Source organism: Calliphora vicina, chromosome 1 (genome assembly GCF_958450345.1).
Source record: "Calliphora vicina chromosome 1, idCalVici1.1, whole genome shotgun sequence".
NCBI lineage: Eukaryota > Metazoa > Arthropoda > Insecta > Diptera > Calliphoridae > Calliphora > Calliphora vicina.
This window is the reverse complement of record NC_088780.1, coordinates 112,880,921-112,898,945: the sequence shown is the minus strand read 5'-3', so window position 1 is coordinate 112,898,945 and position 18,025 is coordinate 112,880,921. Positions and strand designations below refer to the sequence as shown.

Below are 18,025 nucleotides of genomic sequence, written 5' to 3'. Positions count from 1 at the left end.
AAAAAAAATAAATTTATTCTAAAGCTGTAGTACCAAATGATTTGTTTTATGCCACAAATGATTTAATTTCTTTGCATATGAAACGTCACATTAAATAAAGAAAAATATTGAAAAAAAATGTACTTTTGGCAAAGAAACGGAAAATATACGTTATTTTCAATACAATATTTTCAACTGAGTAAAATTAAATAAAAAGAAAGAGCTAAAAAACAAATATCGAAACTAAATACTAAAATAAGAAAAAACAACAACAGCTGTTGTAGGGGCTGTGAGTCGTCCGGCAATTGCACCGATGAGTGCGAAAATCAGAAGATACAAATAGAGAGCTAATTTCAGCAACATTTGCAAAAATTTAAATTAAATACAATTCATTTTTCTACGAGTAAAACGTCTTTAAACTAATGTTTTTATTTTTGTCAAATTAAAAAAGTTTATATTGTATGTGGTTAATATTCAAAGGGTTTATGATTATTTGCTTTAAAATAGTGTTAAAAGAACTTTTATTGCTTATATGTGTAATTAATTATATTATTAATGGCATAAAGCTAAAAAAGTATTATTTATGTACGTACATATGTACGTACACATTTTGAAAAACAAAATATGAACGAACATACATACATATCTAAGTATATTTTTTGATTTTTTTTTTTAGATAAGAAGAAAACCTTGAAGTCTGACATTTTCTTTTTGCTCGAATGAATTTAAAGAATGTTTTCGTGCTTATTTTTGTTGAAATCTTTTAATACGAGTACATATGTATATTTATTATGATACTCGTACAATTTGTGACTGATGTATTGTACATAAATTTCGAAAGGGATTATAGGTACTAGGGTATTCATTCGAATAATGATCGTTCGATTAATCGAATAATTTCTTACGAATAATTATTCGAATAATTTGAAAATAACCATTTTCGAATAACGAATAATTCGAACAATTTTATGTAGAATAATCGAATAAAACGAATAAATGTACATATGCATATGGGGCATTTCATGTCAAGTGAACCAACTTTTGAAATCGAGATCTTCCGATCTGGATGAAATTTGCACCAAGGTTAGTTCTATTGGATAGTAACTCAGACACAATTTTTCAACATCGGTCGAGAACTCTCTGAGTTATATGGGGTCAAATTTTGACATTTTGGTCAAACAGGTGTTTTTTCTTATCCATGTAACTTATTACCTATTGTTCTTAGCAAAATGTGTCCCAAATAGTTTAGATAGCTTTTCAATCTTTCGAAAAAAAAATATTTTAAAAAAAATAAAAAAATTTTAATATTTTTTTTCCGAAATCAAAAACTTTTTTGACTGTGATTTTGAAATGGTCGTCGAAAGTGATATTGAGGATGACATTTATAATGATTACGTTGAAATAGAGGAAGGCCATGATCTTAAAATGTATTTAAGTGATGTTATTAACCGCGTACATAAGTGATCGTCTTACACATGATGTTAAACATCGTTGGACATCTTATTCTAACATGATAATAAACTTTTTGCGTATTTATAAATGTGTCAATCATGCACTGTCTGATTTCAAATTAGGCACGTTCACTGACAATGATATCAAACTTAAGACCACTTAATTAAGCAATGATTCGGCAACATTGATAGAGCTAGAGGGTATAATACAATTTGTCATAAATAATTTAGAAAAACTGAATAATTCATTTCCTAAAGAATTATTTATTTACTCATTTTAAAACCCGAATTAATGAATGACATAAAAAAGTTCTTAATACGTTTATATTGTACTTGAATTCAGGATCATGTCCAAATAGCTCAAATTTTTTAAAGCATAGCTCCAAAACGGAAACTAAAGACTTTGTTAGTCAATTGTTTTGTAGATTGTTCGGGAAGGAATCTAATCAGAATACTTATTTCTTATGAAAATTTAATGATGGACTTTGTTTTCTAATGTTTTTTAACATTATCAATACTTGAATTGTTAACTTTAACTTTATTTTATTGTTTTTCTTTAACAATAAAATATTAAAAAATCCATCTAAACTTCATTCATTACTTTTTCAAAATACTAAAATTATTCGAATAATTCGATTAATTTTAAACGTGTGATCGAATTTTTCGAGCAAGTTAAAATCTCTTATTCGAATTATTCGTTTTATTCGAACAAGAGAAAAATCGAATAATTTGAATACCTTAATAGGTACCCTACATGACATTGAAAACTTATTGAAAGATGAAGAAACATACATCTACATCTGTTACCCGGAGCGCCTATAAAAAATATTTCCTCTTATTTTTTTATACCATGGTAGGGAGGGTAAATTGGGTTATTGCTGATGTTTGTAACGTGCAAAAATATTGTCACAACATCTACATAAAAGTATACCAATCAGCTCAGCATCACTTTCTGACTCGATTAAGCGATGTTCGTCCGTCCATGTAAATCTTAAATATTGTTAGAATCGGTCCGTTATTTCTTATAACCCTCATACAACTGCCTAACAGTTAAGCTCTCATTAATAAATTCAGCCCAAATAATCGATGTCTTCCGATCGGGATGAAATTTGCAAGGTTAGTTCTATTGGATAGTAACTCAGACACCATTTTTCAACTAGATCGGTCGAGCACTCTTTTAGTTATATGGGGGGTCAACATTTGACATTTTGGCCAAGCAGGTGTTTTGTCTTATCCATGTATCTTATTACATATTATCTTAGAAAAATGTGTCCCACATAGCTTAGATAGCTCTTTCTTCAATCTTTCGAAAAAAAAATATTTTAAAAAAAAATTAAAAAAATTTTAATATTTTTTTTCCGAAATCAAAAACTTTTTCGACCTTTTTTTAAATGGGCCCTTTTTTTCTTAAAATAAAGTTAGATATTTCCGTTGAAGACCTATTTGGTCGCTTAGTGGGATGCGAGTGGGATATCTATCAAAATAAATATTTTGTATCTCAAGGAAAAGACAGACATTTTAAAGTTTTTGATTTTGCCCAAAAAAATCAAAAATTGTATATCTTCAGTTACAAAACATTTATTTTGATATTTATTCCACTCGCATCCCACTAACCGACCAAATTGGAATTAAAGGAAATCAACTAAGCTTTCTTTTTAGCAAAAAGAAATTAAAACACGGGCCCATTTTGAAAAAAAGTTCGAATTTGCAAAAAAAAAGGCAATAATTGTATGTCTTAAATTACAAAATATTTATTTTGATAGATACCCACTCGCATCCCACTAAGGGACCAAAATTATCTTAAAGAAATGTGCCTAAGCTTTCTTTTGAGCAAAAAAGAAATTTGGAAAAAAGAGCCCATATTGGAAAAAAAAGTCAAAAATTGTATGTCTTGAGTTAAAAACTATTTATTTAGATAGATATCCTACTCGCATCCCACTAAGCGACCAAATAGGTCTTAAAGGAAAAGACCCAAGCTTTTTTTGAGCTAAAAAAAATTAAAAAAGGTTCAAAGGTTCAAAAAGTCAACAAAGTTTTTGATTTTGCAAAAAAAGTAAAAAATTTTATGTTTTGAGTTACAAAATATTTATTTTGATAGATATCGCATCCCACTAAGCGACCAAATTGGTCTTCAAGGAAAATATCTAAGCTTTATTTTAAGAAAAAAGGGCCCATTTTAAAAAAAGTCAAAAAAGTTTTTGATTTCGGAAAAAAAATATCAAAATTTTTTTATTTTTTTTAAATATTTTTTTTTTTCGAAAGATTGAAGAAAGAGCTATCTAAGCTATTTGGGACACATTTTGCTAAGAACAATAGGTAATAAGATACATGGATAAGAAAAACACCTCTAACCTAAAATTGTGTCTGAGTTACTATCCAATAGAACTAACCTTGGTGCAAATTTCATCCCGATCGGAAGACATCGATTTCAAAATTTGGTTCACTTGACATGAAATGCCCCATATATATATCGTTTAAGTTTGTTTTTCTTTATAAATTAGAATTTAATATATACAAATATATATAAATATATGTTTATTGGACATATAAATTGGGTAACTTTGTCATACGAATCGAAAAAACTTTTTGACGAGTTTTCTTTGGAACACTATTCAAATTAATTTCCCAACCAAGAGTCGATGACTTTATGTGGTCAGATTGTATTTATTAGCTCAAAAAATAAAAGTAGTCTGCCGATTGAGATCCAAAGAATTTACCTCATCGTATTGCATTGACATCTACAATAAAACGAACTATAGAAGAAATATTTATTTCGCCGTATTGTAGCCAATAAATGATAATATGCCGATTAACAGCCAAAGAATTCATGTCTTCGGCATGGATAGAAAAGTTGATACAATCGTACTTTTTTGAACTCCCCCGACTCATTTGATATTATCAAAAAAATTTCAGTATTTTTATACCCTTCATCATGCGAAGTCGATATAGCTATGTCCGTGACTAATTTGTTTCATTTATCGTTCTAAATTGAGAAGCGTATAACTGGGTGAACTTTATTCGTCCCAGTTACGATTCCCAACTACCCAATCACGACAAGGCTATTAATTACCCAATGCGACAAATAACGGCATCATTTATTTAATAGGAAATTATAAATATATTTAATGACAAATTCATGTTTTGTTTCATCTAGAAATAAAACCTCTAAATCTTATATATTATTTCGTTGTAAAAATCTTTATTTATCTAAAATACTTGTAAATATTACTCGTAAAATTGTAACTTAAATTAAATGCAAAGTAATAATGCTCTAAGCATTATTGCCCATATTTTTCATCTTTAAACGGGTGCAATAGTAACGATCACTATTTTCAATCCAATCGCAAACATTGGAAACGGTATGGAAAGCTAAACCTTCTTTACATTCAAACTCAATGGGTTTGCCATGGACGCAGCGATAATACTAAAAATATTTAATAAGAAATTAATATAATTTATTTAAAAACCATATCAAACCTTTACCTTTCTACAATCCTGATGTGGCACGAAATCTCTATGGGAACAATCAATATCATAGTGTTCCATAGGTTGTTGTACAACTTCTGGTTCTTCCGTCATTGGTTGTTGTGAAGATACACTCTCCGTAATTGGTTTTGTGGTAGTGGGCGGCTTTTTGGTGGCTTTCATTGGCTTCTATAGTAATTATAATTTAATAATATTAAATTAATTTATTGAATATGTTCATCAGTAATACATATATGTATATTTAGTATTGTATGTCATGAAGATGTTTAAAATTAGCCATATTATTCGACATCGAAAATTTAAATATACATTTTGTTTATGTGTATATATTGTCAATTTGTGGTTATATCGTCATAACCCAAAATTTAACATATTTGAACAGAGTACTTTAAAACATTTGCCTATCTTTTGAATAAGTTAAGGAATCTGCAACAACAAATTTCAGTGAATTGATCTTAATATAAAATTGGATTCAAGCACGTTAAAAACTAATCCCCATTTTCTCAATCTCTGGTTATTTTTTGTCGTTTGTATAAACTGACAGTTCTCATATAAAAAAAAATTTAATCGGAGGTTTATCGTTACGAAAATCGATAACCAGATATTGAGAAAATGGGGGTAAATGTTTTAAATTATATTTTGTTTGTTAAAATAGATTTTAGAATTAATTAAAAAAAACTTAATTCGGACAACCTATACAAAATATAAATAGAACAACTCAAAACTTTAAAAATAAATATTTTATTCTAAACTGTATTTATATAAGTTAAGACACTGTTATAGTAAATGAATGATATAAATTTATCAAACTGTATAATTTTATTAAATTTATATATAGTTTATTTGCCGTACATTTATATAGTTTTAATTGTACACTACTGTCAGTCTCATTAAAAACATTAATTCAAAAATTAAGTTTAGCGTATATAGACACAGAAAAAGTCAAAATTTTGTTTTATTTTGAAGGTGTAAGGGATTAACATATACCCATGTAAACTTTAGACTCTATGAAAATCACCATGTATGGGTGTAAAACATGAACTAAACTAAAAATCTTAAGAGATCTGTATATTGCTTATGTATGTATGTATATATATTAGGGTGGGTCAATTTTTTTGGTCAACAGGCGTATAGCAAAAACGTAATCTACGAAAAATTCTAAGAAAATTTCCCCAAGAAACTATGGGTCTAAAATCAAAAGCTAGCTCCCGCTGAGAAGCTTCAAAATACACAGTTAATAAATTTTGATTTTAGTCGCTTTTCATTGCTTATTTTGATATGAAAGTTTATAAAAATGTATACCAATGCACAGTGGTTTCCCTTATATGAACAAGCGGTCAATAATCAATATCTTCAAAACTAAAAAAGGTAGGGTCTTCAAAATTTATCACCTCATAGCATGCCCGAAAAACTTAAAGTCCGCAAATTTTTTAGAAAAAATATTAACAACTTTAGCCACAGTAGCCCTTTGATTTTTCAAGGGTTAATTGGCTTTTAGATTTGTTTTATGAATTTTTGAAATAAAATATTTCAGTATGAAAATTCGTTTGTTTTAAACAATTTTAGTTAATTTTTATTCCATTTTAATTCATTTGAATTATACACTGAAAAAAAAACTAAATTAAAAAGTTATACAAAGTTATATGCGCGATATTTTTCGGGTATGTTGCAATCTAAACTGTTTTATATGCTTATTTTTCGCTTCAGCATCTTCCTCCGACAATTCACCTATTGACACTACTACATGCTTGCTTACCTCAGCTCCATGGATCAGATTTTTATGTACCGATGCAAAAATAAGACGGCGCACAGAGGGATTTTGGTGTCAAAAAGTCAATTTTTCAAACACTTAATTTCAACAATCAAATGATGCAGTTTTGTAGAGAAATGTTTAAAGATGAAATGTACACTTATAGTTTTAAGAAAAAAATTATTTTATTTTCAAAAAAGTCCATGCTAGTAAAGTCCTTGCAAGGGTGTTAAGCAAAAATTTACTTATATTTTCACGCAATTCAGTGGTTTATATACATTTACCTTTAACATATTTGAAAAATATAACATTTCCACATCAATAAAAAAAAATTATGGGGATACCATAACAGTTAAGAAGATATGCCCAAATGTATAAGTCTAATAATTATTGTATTTTTGATTTTCCTTGGAGAAAAAAAATGTAGCCCCACTTTCCCCCAAGCTCTTTTTTTTAATAAAATGAAAGGTGGGAGTGTCTTGTTTCGATTAATAAAAATAATTGTTTTCGGAAGTTTTCGGGACAGGATGAAAACTAAAAATTTTTTGTCGAATAATAAACGAAATATCCAAAAAATTCTAATCTATGAATGAGTTTCGTGGGCGGTGGGCGTGACCGATTTTATTGAAACTCAGCATGTTCCTTTTTGGTTTCAATAAATGTATGTACCAAATTTCTAGACTTTTGCTTGGATATAAACAATTTTATGCGAAAAAATCAATTTGGATTGTATGGGCAGTAGGCGTTGGGCGTGGACGATTTTGATAAAATTTCATTTTTTTCTTAACTTAGTCCATATAATTCTCTGTGCCAAATATCAGCGCTCTACGACCACAGCTTATAATTTTTGCAAAAAAAAATGTATGAAGCCATCCCTCTGTGGGGCGAGTTAGGATATTAAAGATTACAAGCCCATCCGCAAATTTCCGCAACTAACTTCAGCACTTTTATTATCTTAAGAATCTGATAAATACAATGAAAAAAAACCCTACGGGGGAATATTGGGGGAACACATCTAAAACTTTAAGTAAACATAATGAAGTTATACAAAAAAGTAACAAATATATAGGTTAACTAAAACATTAATTTCACAAGAATTACAACACAAGTTAGTTTTATTATTTTCTAAAGATAAAATAAATACCTTTAACTTCAAAATTCATTGAAAATAATTTAATTTTGTAGACTACAGCAATTGCAAGACCGTTTTGAAGTGCACGTTTGCAAATCCAGCGTTCAGCTGCGCTTTGCAAATGAATATTTGCTCATGCTTTTAATTTTATTTTTAAAAAGTCCCGTTAGATTTCCAGCAAAAACCGGTTTGCCATTTAAAAGATTGGATATCTAAGAGACAATTTTTATGCATTTTGTCTAAATATTTTGTCAACGTTTTATTTATTTTTGGCCTATGGGCGGATCCACTGTGCAATGTATAAAGGAAATTTAGTTCTTAACAAAACATAGTTCTAATTATTATTACTTTTCATTAACACCTTTTTTAGTATTTTCAACCCCAGCGCATATGAATAAAATAAAAAAAAAACAAATATTTATATGTACAATAGGCATATAACTAATTTTGGCGAAATTTTTGGCATACCACCACGTGATGGCCAATGTTGTATAAGTAATGAAAATCATTTTTTTAGGTCATTTGGAATCAAAAACATCAGGCACCAACACCAATTTCTAAAATAAACCAAACTTTTTTTTTCTCTGAAAAATTATATAAATAATTTCATAATTTGTTTGCAAGTGTGAGGGATACATCCCTTATTTAAAAATTATCTTTTGAAGTATGTCCGCAGTTATTATTAAAATAAAATACATTGTATTACAAAATAATTGAAAATATTTCATGAAAAACTTTAATGCGTTTGGTGCGTGAACTTTTTTAACAACCGCGAAAAAATAATATCGTGGTTTTTTATATTTTTTAATGCTCTATTCGACTATGCTATGCCAATTTGCAAAAAATGTCAATAGTTATATCCCTAATGTACAATTTTTAATTTACAAGGTAAATTTTTTCGAACTTTTTTCGAAAAAGCTTAATAACTTTTGCAAATATAAACAGATTTTAACAAGTAATTTCTACATAAAATTGTCTAAAACACTTATGTCTCTCGGCGGTAGCTAGTTTTTAATTTTAGACCCCTTTCATTTGGAAATTTTCTTAGAATTTTGTGTAGATTCCAATTTTGCTATTCGCCTGTTACGTTTTTTCTCATCCAAACAAATTGACCCACCCTAATGTATATACATAATAAATTTAAAAAGAAACTTAAAATAAAAATCACTGAACCAATAAAATACTGCTGGATTTTCATAAAAAACATTCTATAGATAGAATCAGACACTTAATATTAAAAAATTATTTGTTTTACCAAATAAAAATTTCTTATTATTTATTTATAGTTACTATTTAGATTCCTTTTTAGTCAATTTTAAACATTTAAGACACCATATGTTGTCTCTGAAAATTCTTTGCCTTTCAACGTTTTACATGTGGTACAATTTTGGCAATAACATAAAATACAAAATAAATTATAGTGATATTTTAAAAATGTTGACTAATGGTATAAAAAACTGCAAAACCTTTTTACAGTAAAATACGATTATAACGAATTCGGTTATTCCGAACATATCTTAAAGTCTCGACGTTTTGGTAACCACTTTCATAGAAACAACATCTGCTATATTAAAATCGGTTTTAAAGAATCCTCGATTAAAACTTTTATATGTACAGTAGCTCAAGAAAGTCTACATACAGGAAAAATTATTATGTTACTTTAATTTAAAGCATTTTTTTTAGTTTTTTTTTATGGGATATATAATATTACATGTCTTATGTCGATTTTAGAAAAAAATTCAAATAACGCCCAAAAGTTCACCGTTATTAGAGTTATTGATTCTGAGTGAAATAACACAAAATTTATTCTCGGTCACGCCTACTTTTGGGTGGGCGGGGCTATTAAGTTTCATAATATTTTGAACATTAAAACCCAAAAAAATGTCGTTATTTGACTCAGAATCAAAAATTCTAATAACGGTGACATTTTGGACGTGATAGGAAATGTTGCTAAACTCGACTTATTATTTAGGTACACAATACTGACTGTTTTCCCCCTAATCAATACCAAAAGCAACTACTCAACTACTGAGTACATTTAACGTGTTGAAATCAATTTCAAAAAATATTATATTTAACCAGTATTTTGTTTAATCTATTCGGGTATTCACTTGAAAAATGTTCGTTCGAATAATCAAAAAAATTTTCTTACAAATAAATATTCGAAGAATTTAATAATTTAAACACAAACTAATTCGACTATTTTTATGTCAATTAATGGGATACAATATTAAAAAAACATACATATTTTTTTTATATTATTTAATTCCTTTTTGGTACACCTTTTGGTGTAATGTCAAAAACAGAATAAGTTCGGTGTAGTTTCCTGATCTATCACAGAATGTATAAATGGTACCCTATCCTGGGCTAACGCCATGTTAAGGCGATCTAGAACCGTAGAATAAGGCAATTTGCAATGATTTCCTTGAAGTATTTGGATCATTGGTTAAGTTATACTTTGCATTTTTATATTATAATAAATTATAATATAATACTTTCATTAAAATATTCCAAACTGTTTTGTGGTAATGACAAAAGTTCCTTTGTTACCTTTCAAATGAAAAAAATCGACTACAAATTTATATTTCTGTACATTTGGTTACCTTTGTTGTTGCAGCAGTTGTTGATATTGAGGGTCTTTTTGTTGTCACGGGTTTAGGTTTTTTTGTTGTTGTTTCTAAAATAACCAGACTGCCCTCATCAGGGTTTGGTGGCGTTGCTGGCGGTTTAGCCCATTCTGGCTGAAAAGTAAGAAATAATGAAAATAAATAATCAAAAAAACTAAATATAAAAACAATCATTAACTTGTATAATATGTATAAAAACAAACTATGAATATGCACATTAGGGTGGCTCCAACTTAAATTTAATAACTAAATTTAATATATGGGCAATTCCACGAGAATGATTTGAATAGGAGAAAACACTAAAATATTACTATGTATAGGTATTTAGAGCTTATTACAACATTTTATTAGCACAATAATAGTATAAACTGACTATATTTAATTTTTGAATTTAATTGGCATGTTTTAGGCTAAAATTGCGGTTAAAACTAAGTTCGGAATTACCATATAGTATGAAATGAATTTGACTCTGATTGTTTATTTGCTATTATAAAATTGTTTATTGAAACCGAATGTATGCCCGACTTCATAAACGCAGTAATGCAAAGCAATTACAAGGCAAAGCAATACTTTGTGACATTCATCAACGCATAAATGTTTTGTAAAGAATCATAAATAAAACCAGTTCACAAATTTGACAGATGCTGCGCATGGACAAGCATTGCCATACAATAATGAACTTGCGACATTGTCAAAACAAAATCTATTGCGTTTATGAACACTATTCATTGCAGTGTTGCTTTGCAAAATGCGTTTATGAAGTCAGCCTATATTTTCTCTTAATTTTTTTAGTTTTTGTACATATATTTACAGAATATATATTGTTTTATTATAAGAGAAAAATCTGTCACGTACGGTATGTCACGTACGATATTAAATTTTATTTATTATAAAATCATCCAAAGATTGTTTTGATTGTAAAGGAAAAATATTTCGTTTAGTGTAAGAAATTAAAAGGTAACATAACGCCTCTCACGATTCGAAAAATTTTGCATATTTCTACATGTACTTCAAAATGACTTCCGTTTTATGTCACGTACGATATTTTCGCTCGATATTTTGGACAACAATGTTTCGAAAGAACTTTTCATTATTTTCAAATATAGTACCCTCTGAATGGAACATAAAGACCAACTTATTTTTCAGATACACTTATTTTTGCAAAATCTATTCCACTCTATAGGCGTACAAATGTCACGTACTATGATATGGAATTGCCCATATGTATCGCTTATTTAATGGAAATATATTTCTAGAAATTTCAAATATGAAAACCAGCATCATAAAACAGTAATATTTTTATTATTCCATACAAATGAAGCCATCCTAATATACCTACACATACATGTAACTTATATTTAAATATATGAAGTCTATTTTATAATGTTTTATATTTTGGCATCTGCTATTGTTTCTATTTTATGTCATACACATTTTCAAAATAATTCACATAACAAGTGACAACTTACCCTAGGCGTAGTCTCTCGTGTCGGTTCAGGCACATGATAATTTCTCATGCTATCGTGGATAATGTGCATAAGTGCATTTTCGCGACCACACAAACCATGGAAATCATCCATATCAATGGCCCAGACCATAGCCCCAGCATAGCCCTTCATCTTAATGTAGTCCATTTTAATTTGTACCGATTGCTCATTTTCATAACCCACCCATTGGGTATCACGATAGGTATATGGTACTTTGCCCTCTTCATCCCACTCAACAGTCCAGCCGTTTTCTTTATCCTTCACCTCAGTACAGATTTCATAGTAAGCCAAAAAGCCACTGGCATTTGTATAGGGACCAGGAGCACCACCCCCTGCCTCTTTGTTAATATAAGTGCCCATATTGTAGTTTTTATTGGAACTACTCAAAGTATAAGTTCTACCATATAGTGGTACTCCCACGACAAGTTTATTAGCAGGACAACCCATTTCTTCCCACAAGGCCAAGCCATCGTTAACATTCAGTTTTTCATAAGCGTATTGATCATGTTTACGTTTGTAGAGAGGACTATGGGTGTCAGCGAAACCAGCCCAATTACCACGTAAATCATAAGTCATTGCATGTATGGCATCTAAAAGTCTATGAATAAAATTCACTATAATTTACATTTTATCTGTAGAAAATATAAATTTCAACTTACTCGCATAGTTCAGGCACATGATAACCCTCTTGCAAACGGAATTTTGCCACTGGTACAGCCATTGTTATCTCCCAGCCCTTACCCTCTCTTTCAAAAGCACGTCGTAATTCTTGTACATAGTACAAGAACTTGTCCTTATCACCATAAGTACCACCACGATCTGTGGCTCCGGGATATTCCCAATCCAAATCGAAACCATCAAAATCATATTTCTTCATAAAGTTCACAATACTGCGTATGAAACTTAGACGATGTTCTCGTACCGCCACCATTTGTGAATACTTAGAACCACCTTCAGCCCAACCACCTACAGCGATTTGTAATTTCAGATGCGGATGTGTCTTGCGTAATTGTGTAAAATTCCGGAATCCCTTATCTTCTATATCTAAGGCTGGATCAATAACAAGCACTTCCCAAGATTTATCATCGACTCCGATAAATGAATATACAAGATGAGTACATAGATCGGTGGGTATATCTTCGATGCCATAACGTCCCAGACCTGGACGATAAACAGCCCAGTTACTAAAGTAGCATACAATGCGTGATGGTTGATCAGAGGCTTTTGTAGACACCGCCGTTAGAACTATGCCGAACAGCATTAGAGGTATAAGTGTAATAAGGCGTTTAGCTAAAGTGGGGTATATCGAAAATTAATTTATTTAAATGTTTATTTAATACATACTTATATTAAAATATATCATAAAATATATCACAATGTATTATTTAAATACTTACATACATATGAGTACATTTAAAAATACATATTAAATGGGAATTTAATGGAATATTGTACTTCACTTAATAAGATTATTCAAATTTAGTTTTTAACGGATTTAACTAAACAACTCAAATAAGAAATTCTCAAAGCATTGAATAGCGACTTTTAACTCATTGTGTAACTTTTTAATTTTTTTTAAACCGATTTGAAATACATATATTTGCTTTAACTTCTACTGATCAAATATGATATTTTATCTCTACAAATTTGATATTAACAATGCTAAACATTTATTCCGAAAAATGTAAATACTTTTCTCAACCAAAAATAGCGAAAAATCGCATAAAATGTCTTACATATAAATCTGTTGTTAATATCAAAAAATCGGAGAAGATTTTGTTAAACATTTTGCAAAAACAAATATAAAAAAATATTCAAACTCGAATATTTCGAAAATTATATTTACAGATAACACTGTACAACACAAAAAAAATTACAAGGTCCGACCAATAAATTTTGATAAAGGAGACAAAAAAACAAGACACGTGTATCGGCGTTTTGAAAGTTTACAACTGAATTTCATTTGAGGCGGGGTTAAAGTTTCCCAACTCTGGCACATTCTTATTGTTAATCGGCATAAGAAACCTTACATTTTAGGTATAAAATGTGTTCAGCAAATTTATGTAATATGTTACGAAGAACATTTTTGTAGAATATGCCTTGAGGATTTAGAGGGTTAAAATATTCTACAAAAATGTTCTCCGTAACATTTTGCATAAATTTGCTGAACACATTTTATACCTAAAATGTAAGGATCACATGGTTTCTTATGCCGATTAACAATAAGAATGTGCAAATTAAGATGTACACGTGTCTTGTTTTTTTGTCTCCTCTATCAAAATTTATTGGTCGGACCTTGTAATTTTGGAAAAAAATTGATTTTGTTTTATATTGTAATTAGAGATGCCAAACGGGGAAACCCGTTCCCAAAAATCCCGGGGTTTTCGGGATTTCTTAAACCCCGAAGCCCGGGATTTTTTAATTTTAAATCCCGGGATTTTCCAAATGCCGTTTTTCATAAATAAATAGGGGAAATTGTAATTTGTGTGTGCCTTTTTTATGCATTTTGACATTCTACATGTACGAATATCGCAAAGTGATGTTCAGCTAAGTTGTTAAGCTCAACTCCTGCTACAACATAGTTAATAAAGGTAAGCGGTATTTTTGGTTATTTTTGGGGCTCTGGAAAATCAATTCTTCACATTTTTTTGTAAGTTATCTAACAAAACTCAATTTAAATCCTCTTCAAACGAAATTGATTTTATCTCAAATGAGGAGCTCGAACAAAATGAAAATATTTCGATTGCTCAAAGGCTAAAAGATATTATTAATAAATGTAAAAAACCCAAATAACAATAACGAAACCAAGTTATAATGTAGATTTGCAACTTGCAAAAGAAATAGATCACTTTACAATAGGAAAATACTTGCAGATTTGTTGTAAGTATTTGCAAACGGTTTTGCCAATATGAAAGATGTTTTTCGGCAGCAGCATATGTCGGAAACAAAATTCGTTCCAGAATGGCTGAAATGCTTTTTAGTGTCTAATAAAAATGAATTGCTAAATAAAAAATTTACTTTCAATTGTAAAGACATAATTATGTACGTTTATTTCTTATAATTTTCGAGATTTTAGATTTCCCGAAAATCCCGAAACCCCGGATCGGGATTCTTTACCAAATCCTGATTCCCGGGATTTTCAAAAATCAGTCCCGATTAGCATCTCTCAATTGTAATCCATAGGAATAATAAAGTTTGATGTAGATTCTAAGATCTATAGAAATGAAAATATTTTGAATTCTTTACATCTAATGTACATACATATGTATATAATATACAAAATCACCCGATTTCACTATTCCAGACATCTTTCACTTTGAATTCTAGAAATCACCAAGAACAAAAATTAAGGTCCAAATAAACATTAATAAAAATCTAACATTATGTCATTTTATTTTAAAGACATACAAAGTGAATAAACACCAGTGAATTTTTTGATTATTTTAAGATCATGAAAATCATTATAGTCCGACTTAAATTTTTTTCAGAATCAAATCTATTATTCAGCCTAATCTCCAGCCAACTGAAACTTTTAAATTTTAATCGATGGATAGATTTTAGGATTTTCATTATTGTGTGCCTTGTGCTTTTGGGTTTGTTACAAGACCTGTTATAGAAAATTAGAAAATTAGATTTTCGGTAACCCGGTCTTTATATTTATAATTATTATTATATAAAATAAACCATCTGCTTTTTGAAACTAGTTAGTTATAAAAGTGTTCCAATTAACGTGTGCAAGTTCCGAAACTCTTCTGTAGAATCAGTTCTACAGGTGACAATTTCCATAAGAAATCATTGGTCGCAACTCCCAACTAAAATGAGTACTAGCTACATGCATGAATTCTAGAAATACTTGTAATACTAATAGTGTTTTGTCTCGGTCGTAGTATTATTTTTTTTAAAAATTGATTAAATATTTTTTTAAAATTATGTTCTTATTTTGCTAAAAATTGCTTAATTTTTTAAATTGGAAATTTTGTTTAAATTATCAAATTTCCTGTTCTTTTGAAGTGAAGAAAATTATGTTTTTTGTGCTGTTAATCTGTGAATATTTCAAATGAGTAAACACCACAAATTATTTGATTTTTTTAAGATAATGAAAATCCTAAAATCTATCCATCGATTAAAATTTAAAAGTTTTAAGTCGGATCTGAAACAAATCTAAAACTTTGCTGGTGTTTACTCACTTTTGAAGCTGTGTGTAAGTAGAAAGAAAGTTTCAAAACTTTATATTAAAGTAAGGTACATTATTGGTTTTAGTTATATTTAACCAATTTTTCAAAAACCAAATTATTTTTGTAAACTTGTAAAAAATTATTTAACACATTTGGAACTTAACACTGTATTTCTCAAGGAAAGTTTTAAGCTAAAACGTTTACCTATTATAATAATTAATTATGTTCCGCAATTAAAGGCAGAAGAACATTTTATTTAATTTCGCAAAACATATTGTTGTCTTTTTAAATTTACAGTATCAATGTAAATAAATTGTGTTTGTTATAAAATGTTATTTTATCAATATATATATTTTTTTTGTTCACAGTTCACAAACCCCATAGTGCGTTTGGACGACATGCATACGTTCCAACGTAACTAAGTACTTATAAGTATAAATGTGTCTTTGACGTTGCCAAAAGTGGGAAGAAATCATTATATGTTTAAAAAAAAAAAACAACAATACAACCAAATTATTTTAAAAAATAAATACGTTACTAGAATATTAAATGCACATATTAACACTGTCTTTACACAAATAAACAATTTGTTTTTTTATTTCTTGGCGACCCGAAATATTCATTTTAAAATTTCGAAAACGTAAATTTATTGTTTTTGTTTCTTTCTCTTTGCGGCTTTTAAATATTTTTTCTTGGTGATTTTTTTCTGTCATATTGTCAAACATTTTATTGCATTTTCGGTGTGATTGAGGAGGAAAAGAAATACATATTTTTGTGTATAAAATTTTATTTATTCGTAGCACTCATAAGTATATTTAATTTTGTGATGCACTTTATTTCTTTGAATTAAAAACATAAAGTTCAATAACCACTGTTTGTTTCAGTAATACAAATAGTTTTTTTTTTTAAATTTCATTAAAGAAACACAATTTCTTTTTTGTTTTGTTTTGGTTTTCTTACCCATGTCGACTATGAGCGATCTTCTTTCACTGAATGTTTGGTTTCAAATAACTTTAGTTATTTATAAAACCCAGGCTTTTATATGACTGTTAATGAAAAAATGTAACGTACAAAATTAAAACAATGTGGGTGCGTGCTATATACGTTACATATTTTATACGCTTATTAAATGATTCTTTATTTTAGTCACTTTGTTTATAATCAGTTGGTGGCAGTTGGCAGGGATTTAAAGTGTTAATTTGTTAAGGAAATTTTCTGTTTATAATTAAATAATTAATGTGTAATTAAATTTACGCTAACTCCAAATTAGGACTATATCCCACTTGACAATTTCAGAGTGTCAGAGTCCCATGGTGACATTCTCGGGTTTCACGACATGGTTAAATCGATTACGATTATGGTCGAAGATCGATTTTCAGATTCTAAAAACGAATTTTTTGTGATCGATTTTACACTCCGATTTTTAAGCTGATTTTTGACAACGATTAATCGAAATCTGGATGCATAGGTATACAAAAATTAAAGTACGGGACATTTTGTATTACCTACGTTTTCAGCTTTCATTCAAATTTAGAATATATGTTTCTTAAGCTTAAAAGAATTTTTTTCAAACGTAAGAAATTTGTATGAAAAGTACTAGCACACATTTTTGTCGAAATTTAAGCATTTCAATGCAGAGGATCATAATTCCTCTGCATCTCTTACAAAATATGGGCCTTTTCGGAAATGCATCACTGCGCTGCATTTGATGCGCATCTGTGATTAGTTTGCGATGCTCATGCAAATCAGCTGATGCTGATGCGCAGACAATGCATCAGCCATTTTTGTGATGCTTGTTTGATGGGTTTTTGCGCATCATATGTTTCACTGTTGCTTTTTAGAACTCATGACATTTGCAGTGTTGGCAACTTTTGCATTTTAGAATGTACTGCGCATCAGATGCAGCGCAGTGATGCATTTCCGAAAAGGCCCTATAAC

The 18,025-nt window shown here is 29.2% G+C and overlaps 1 protein-coding gene across 1 annotated transcript; it reads right to left on the bottom strand.

Annotated features, from left to right (window-relative positions):
• Positions 1-4,602: 4,602 nt before the first annotated feature.
• Positions 4,603-17,187, bottom strand: Cht5 (Chitinase 5). Its single transcript, XM_065515531.1, has 6 exons — positions 17,048-17,187; positions 12,572-13,202; positions 11,895-12,510; positions 10,402-10,539; positions 4,914-5,084; positions 4,603-4,854 (listed from the first exon to the last, which is right to left on the bottom strand). Exons 1-6 carry the CDS (start codon positions 17,049-17,051, stop codon positions 4,702-4,704), a joined length of 1,713 nt encoding a protein of 570 aa, XP_065371603.1. The 5' UTR covers positions 17,052-17,187; the 3' UTR covers positions 4,603-4,701.
• Positions 17,188-18,025: the final 838 nt, after the last annotated feature.

Coding starts and splice junctions, on each gene's coding strand:
- Cht5 (XM_065515531.1), bottom strand. Junction 12,511..12,571: donor CATGTGCCTGAACTATGCGA/GTAAGTTGAAAT, acceptor TTTTATTCATAG/ACTTTTAGATGCCATACATG. Junction 10,540..11,894: donor CACGAGAGACTACGCCTAGG/GTAAGTTGTCAC, acceptor CTTACTTTTCAG/CCAGAATGGGCTAAACCGCC.